At 45.5% G+C, this 7362-nt stretch overlaps 1 protein-coding gene across 1 annotated transcript; it reads right to left on the bottom strand.

Moving 5' to 3' along the window:
• Positions 1 to 1739: 1739 nt before the first annotated feature.
• Positions 1740 to 6013, bottom strand: LOC142959877 (protocadherin-10-like). The gene is made up of 4 exons (XM_076101381.1): positions 3467 to 6013; positions 2574 to 2635; positions 2353 to 2465; positions 1740 to 2011 (listed from the first exon to the last, which is right to left on the bottom strand). The coding sequence occupies exons 1-4, from the start codon at positions 6011 to 6013 to the stop codon at positions 1740 to 1742; spliced, it is 2994 nt and encodes a 997-aa protein (XP_075957496.1).
• Positions 6014 to 7362: the final 1349 nt, after the last annotated feature.

Genomic DNA, 7362 nt, shown 5'->3' with positions numbered 1-7362 from the left:
TCTTGAGGATTACCTCCAGAGTTGTAGTTAAAACCCTGGTTTTCATTGACCGAAATGTCAAGAGAAAAGGTTAAATGACACGAGGCCATAAGTCACAACAGCTTCCTCTTCCATAGGCTTCATACGCTGGTGTCCATGTCGTAAAGGGAGGATGCTCCTGACTAAGCCTGGGCTCTTGCCTTCAACTTTTAGAAGATTTAGAGGAGTTGGCTTAAATGATTACGCCTGATTGTATCTCTGCAGGGAACTGGCAAAAATAATTGTGCAGTGGTCTTGACGGTTGACATCCAAAAAATATGAGTCCGTGGATCACACCGCTTAACCCCTCTGGAGATAAATCTCAATGTCAGCATCTGGGCACAGACTGAATTAATAGAAAACAACTGTGATTGTGATTTACACCGTTTAATCTGATAAATCCTCATCGTCAGCTTTTGGCGACTTTGACTTCACATCCACAAGTTTACTTTTACAGCTTTATTGTTTTTGATGCATTTATTTATCCACGTTGAAATGAATGCTACGTTACTCTAGACGTTATTTCAGAGCAAGAGAAACACATTGGCATATTAAATGACAGGAGTGAAATATGTCCGTCAATAAACAACAACTGCAGAGTTCAGGGACAGATTTATTGATATTGATCTATACTGTACATAAAGTATATATATATATATACAGAGAGTGATTCACACTCGGTGATGAATACAAATCTAGAATGCATATAACCAGTGACTGAATTATACTAGCAGTTGCTTGCGATCAAACAATCCGAGTGGTACAAGAGGTGTGTGCGTGTCTAATTTGCAGTAGCACCTGTGTTGTTGCCCTCCTGAGTGTCAACTGTTCGATGTGGTGTGTGTCAGTGTGACGGTCCACTGCACAGGCCCAGTGAGTACCATCACAGCGGTGATGCTATCGCTTGTACAACAACCCCTCACTGACCCCTGTTCAGTGGATCCGTTGCAGGGTTCCACTCAGCATTTCAATGTCATCTTTGTGAAAGCAGATGCCTATGGCATTAAATCTCTTTTCTGTTGTATAACCTTTAATGACACAAACACATGACCTGTCTCTTAATGCACCAGATATGATCGGATGAAAGATGGTGAACTGTGGCACAGCTGCATTATCTAACAAAGATTTACAGCAATTTGTGAAGAACAATGCCCACAAAGACTGTAGTTATATATATATATATAAATAAATAACATATCTTAAATGTGTTAGCTTGAGGAATAAACTGCTACTTCACAGGCTATGAAGTATAAAGTTTCTGGCTGTTACAGTTAGTCAGTTCACTTTTGACACACAGCAAGTGTCCCTGTGAGACAGAAAGGTGTGTCTGTATAAAAAGAAAGTGAGTGTTACATGGACGAGCCTTGTGTAATAGACTGTAAGCTGCTGAAATTGTGATATTTTTTTCAAAATAGACATTCACTCTGAGAACCGGCAGCCTCCAAACAGACCAAATCACATTTACCTGAGCTCACCGCTGCTGGAAAAGAAAAACCTTCTCTGCCAGTGCTCCAGTTTACAGCCTTTGCAACCATGAACCCACCATGACTCAAAATAGACTTTATTTATACTTTGTTTCAGTATTTACACAAATAAAAAATATACTTAAGGAGTCGTATTGAATTCCACTGAAAAAAGGGGAAACATATTGGTCAGCCTCCAAGAAGCAATTTATAGTTATGACTAACTATTATATATCATATGCAAAAACAGTATCGCTATCATTTGAAGATGTCATTACTTACGATGAGACCATCATCGTTGTCAAAAGATTGTTCATAGTTTGAGATGAATCTCTTTTTCTTTCCAAAAGTGGAGAACGTGTTGTACACATCCAGTTCTCCTCTGGGAGCCAGCTTCAGAGTGCTGTGGTCAGCCGTGTTGCCAGGTATGTACACGTTGTGCTGGTAGTCTGGTGGTTCAGAGTGAGGCTGAGTGTAGGGAGTCCACGAGTAGTGAGGGACTGCTCCCTCTTGAAGAGATATCTTGCAGTCTGTAAAAATGTGCATAAATTACAGTTTGTATCAGAAGATTATTTCTGCAAAGAGCTCTTATTTACATACAGTATACTTGATCTGAATAAGGTGGTATTAAAGGCATTAAACACATCTTCCAGGGACTTTAGTAATCCTCATGTTGATGCATTAAAATGCCCCCCCACTCCCCCAGTTTTGGGGCCTGGTATTATCTGCTTTTCAGTTTACCATTTCATATTTCAGACCAAATCCTCAGGCACAGACGCGGGGAGAGCCCCCCCCCCCCCCCCCCCCCCCCGACCCACCACCCTCTTTTATGCAAACCACAATGAGCCCAAATTGCACAGTTGCCGCCTACCATTCATGTGGTTTCCCCAGGTCCAGTACTGTGGTGCCACAGAGCAGGAAAACCCGTGGGCATCAGACTTTTGTTGGCGAGTAAGAGTGCCCTCCATATTTGCTGAACTATACCTGAGGAGATAAGGAGACCGCTTAAGTATAACTTTAAGCATGTGTGTGTGCACGTGTGTGTGTGTGTGCACGTGTGTGTATTGCAACTGACGCAACTAATGTACTCACCTCTTGTATGCTGAGTTGCGTTGGTTCTTGGTCCAGGTCCAGTCCTTGTTTGAATACGTAAGCTGCACAAAAACATAAAAAAAAAAAACTTAGCGGCCACCTCAAGTAGAACAATTGCACTGCATTTATGTCTAGATGCACTCATGTACATATAATGGCAAGGCTAAATGCATCACATGATACGGCTTAGTCAAAGTCAGTGTGACTGACATTCCTTTTTGTCTGTTGTTCATGTTAATTATATTTTTACCAGACTCAAATAAACTGGACTACATTGTCTTATGCATTTATTACTTTAACAAATGACATAAAAGGCTCTCTGATGCAGCTTTATAATGACTGAGAAGATGTCACATCTCCTAAAAAGGACTAAATGAGTTTGTAACTAATCTGCTTCGATGTGAGGTTTAGTATTGGTGGATATGCGGATACTGTTTGTGGACGAGAGAGCGAATACAGCCGCTGTGTTAAGATCAGATGCAGCTCCAAGTCTGTGATTAAAACAAAAATGTGCATCTCTTTTATCCCTGCAACACCTGTCACGCCCCTGTCACACACCTTGACACATTGTGGTAATTTGCCCAGACACCCTACCACAACATGTGGGTTAGTTGAGGATATATTTTCCAAAGGACTACTTGCACAAGACTGCAAAATAGCCATGCATGTTTTTTGTTGTTGCTGTTTTTATTCTTTAGATATGATGTTTATTGAAACATACATACTGTGTAAAATGCATTGTGACATTTGCCCTTCAGTCCACCTTTCTGTCATTTGTAATTGAAGTTAGACAGCAGGACGCCCAGATAGAGACATGGATAAGTGTAGTAACTGATACAGTGTGACAGACATGCTGACTTTGATGTTTCTACGTGCATATTTCAATATGTTACCTCGTTTGGAGTTGCTGCTCTGTTGTTGGCCAGTTCATTACGCTCCAGCGTACTCCAGCCAGAAGTGAGGTAATCTGTGCTCTTGGCGTTGTTCTGCTGAACTGACATCACCGGACTGCAGGGCTTCAGAAACATGAAGTCGCTTTTGGACGATTCCGGTGTCAGACACATTTTGTAACAATATACCTGAGGCAGAGCGCCGTTGCTGTTTGCCTCCGCGCAGCCGGACGCGCCTGTGGACATCCAGACGTTCAAGTTGGACTTTTTGAACACGTCTGTGGTGGTGGTGGAGGAGGTTTCCGAGCGCGAGCAGCAGCAGCAGCAACTCCCGCCACTCCAGCTGATCGAGGGGAAGTCTGACTCTCCGCTGGACGGTCTGCCCTTCAGTTTCCGCACCGCGACCAGGACAATGATAGCCACCAGAAATGTGAAGGAGATTGCGCCCAGAGACACGATTAAGTACAGGGTGAAGTTTGAGCTGTGATGTGGGCTGAGTGACAGGTCACCCAAATCGGGCTGCGAATCTGGCAGGCTGTCAACCACTGACAGGATGATGGAAACAGTGGCCGAGAGGGGCGGCTGACCATTGTCCTTCACGAGAATGACCAATCTGTGCCTCGTGGCGTCTTTCTCCACGAACTGGCGCATCGTCCTGATCTCGCCCGTGTACAGGGCGATGCTGAACAAGCTCGGGTCTGTCGCTTGCAGCAGCTGATAAAACAGACGCGAGTTTTGACCCTCGTCCGCGTCCGCTGCCCTGATCTTGGCGACGAGGTAACCGGCGTCCACCGATCGGGGCACCGCTCCGCTGGGCGCGCTGCCGTTTTGCGCGACAGGGGACACGATGACGGGCGCGTTGTCGTTTTGGTCCAAAATAAAGACGTTCACGGAGACGTTGCTGCTCAGAGGCGGGAACCCGGCGTCTTGAGCTTGAACGGTGATCTGGAAGTTTTTAAGTTGTTCGTGGTCGAAGGACCGCAGCGCGTAAATGTTGCCATTGTCTGAGTTTATGGAGACGTACGTGGACACGGGCATGCCCTGTATGTCCCCCTCCAGTATAGAATATGAGAGGTATGCGTTTTGACCAGAATCCGGGTCCAGCGCAGTCACCGAGCAGATGGATGCTCCGGGAGCATTGTTCTCAGTCAAATACACCGTGTAGGAGGGCTGCTTGAAGCGGGGCGCGTTATCGTTCACATCGGACACGTGGACCAAAATAGTCTTCCTCGTGAATAAAGGTGGGGAGCCCATATCTCGCGCTGTGAGGGTGATGTTATACTCCGCGACCGCCTCTCTGTCCAGAAAGTCAGAAGTTACTAATGTGTAGTAGTTCTTAAATGATGAGTGGAGATGGAATGGGACCTGGTGGGGGATCTCGCAGTCCACGTTCCCGTTTTCACCCGAGTCCTTGTCCATCACGCTGATGACAGCTATGACCGTTCCCGGGGGCGCGTCCTCCTGCACAGGTGTGGACACCGACGTCAGGATCACCTCGGGGAGGTTGTCGTTTGTATCCAAAACGTTCACCAGCACTTTGCAGTGAACCGCCACAGCCGAGGGCCCTTTGTCTTTCGCCTGAACGTAAATTTCATGCATCCTGGCCTTTTCGTAATCTATCACTCCTTTGACTTTGATTTCTCCCGTGCGCGAGTCCACGCTGAAAAGCTGGCGCACTTTGATGGGAGCGTGGCCGCTGAATGAATAGGTGATGTCCGCATTGGGACCCTCATCTAAATCGGACGCATTGAGCTTTATGACAACTGTGCCTTTGGGTGCGTTTTCAGCGAGCCTCACTCTGTAAAACGACTGGTCGAACACGGGCGCGTTATCGTTCGCATCCAAAACGGTGATATCGATTTGCGCAGTGCCGGATCTCTCCGGCGCGCCTCCGTCCACCGCCGTTAGGACCATTTGATGCGCACTTTGCTGCTCTCTGTCCAGCGGGTTTTGTAGGACTAGTTCTGCAAATTTACTGCCATCGCTGCGCGTCTGTATGTCCAAAAGGAAATGCTCGTTCACACTCAGCAAGTAGGTTCGGAGCGAGTTGGATCCGACGTCTAAGTCCTGTGCGCTCTCAAGTGGGAAGCGGGACCCTGGCGCAGCGGACTCCGATATGTCCAGATTGAACTCGGTCCACGGGAAACTGGGAGAGTTGTCGTTCACGTCCACAATTTCCATCTCTACCCTGTACAGCTCCAGAGGGTTTTCGATGACCACTTGCAAGTGAAAAGAGCAGGACAAACTCTGCTCGCAGAGTTCCTCGCGATCAATTCTCTCGTTGACGAATACAACTCCATTTTCTAAATTCACCTCCACGTATTGCTTCTTGGCACCTGAGACTATTCGGAATCTGCGCGCAGAGAGCTTGTCCAAATCCAAGCCCAGGTCCTCTGCAATGTTGCCAACAAAAGCCCCATGCTCCAGTTCCTCCAGGATAGAGTATCGAATCTGTCCCCGGACTGCGTCCAAGAAACAAGTGAACAACGCAAAACGGCAAACTGCATGCCATTTCCCAAACAGTCTTTTCTTCGCCCCTTGTTTGTCCATCTGTATAGCTGAAACAGTGCCGCAACTCACACTACGGACTCTTTCTCTGGTGTGCGCATGCAAGATGATTAAGGCAGAACTGTGCAAAACACGGTCTGGAAAAAACTTGACATTGGTGGGACTGGAACCAGCGAGATGTCTGCTTGAGAGAAAAGAGAGGAGAGAGAAAGGGATGTGAGGGCTACTAGCCTATCTCAGATTAGTGTGCGCAGTGTGTGTGTGTCCGTGTGTTTATTATTGGCCCTACTGTTCCAATAGGAGGAGAACGACATCTGCTCGGATAATCTTTCCTGCCTACTAGCGCAATCAAAACCATGTCCCATCAGTCTCCAGGCTTTGACTGCAGGTCAAACGTACTTGATTCAATTTCTTATAAGAGTTATCTGATGGAGTTCAGCCTAATTGGATCCAAACAAACCTTACTGCAACATATTCACTCACAAAACTGCGCAAAAAAAGTTACAGTTGTGGACTTTTAATTCGTATTATTTCTTAAAAGCGTGACTTTTCGAAGCTATTAGTGCAGGATAGTACAGATTTGGAATGAGGATTATATTTGAAACTTTTCAACAAAGTAATTTTCATAACAAGAACTGTGAAAATAAATCAACGTGAGAATCCTTTATTTTTGTTTATGTTGTTACAGTAAGTGAGAATTTTGGTTGAGCTTTTATCAAACCAGCTTTAAAGACATTATCCAAGCGCAAAAAAAAGAATGATATTCATATAGAAGAATACAGGGAGAGCGTTCATATTTAAAAAAAGCAAAGCACTTCCATCCATTTTAGAAACACCATAAACGGACTATAAAATGATAATGAAGTCTCCAAGGTGACTCTATGTATAGTATGGGTTTGAAGTGTGCAAATTGTCAAATTGTCCTCAGGAGGCAGCTCAAATCCCCAGACATCATCACAGTAGCCTGGCAAGGATTGCTCATATTTAAAACAGATTTCCAGTATATTAATACTCAAAACAGAGCAGTTGTATCTGTTTACCATCCACCTCCACGCATCTGCCCGTTTGCTCTGGAAAACCCAGTTCCGCCTGGTTAATGGCTGAAAACACAATCTGTCTGCAGGAATGAAACTGCAGCAGATGGTGAGGTTTTCCACGGGCTCATGCTCTTTTTAATTAATGGAATGGAGATTAGAGGGCATTTTCCCTGGATCATTAGTGAACAGAGGAATTAAGACATTTTGTGAGGAATAATCCCAAGGCTATCCATGCGATGCACATGTGGTTTTCTCTCAGTGGTCATACTGACCTGCTTTTCACAGCCTAAGTGCATGGCATCACTTACGCACTGCAGAAACTAAGTAGCTGGGATAAGGGGACACCGCCACATT

This window comes from Anarhichas minor, unplaced genomic scaffold, assembly GCF_050575085.1.
Source record: "Anarhichas minor isolate MPS153535 unplaced genomic scaffold, ASM5057508v1 ptg000027l, whole genome shotgun sequence".
Lineage (NCBI taxonomy): Eukaryota > Metazoa > Chordata > Actinopteri > Perciformes > Anarhichadidae > Anarhichas > Anarhichas minor.
This window is presented reverse-complemented; position numbering and strand designations above follow the sequence as displayed.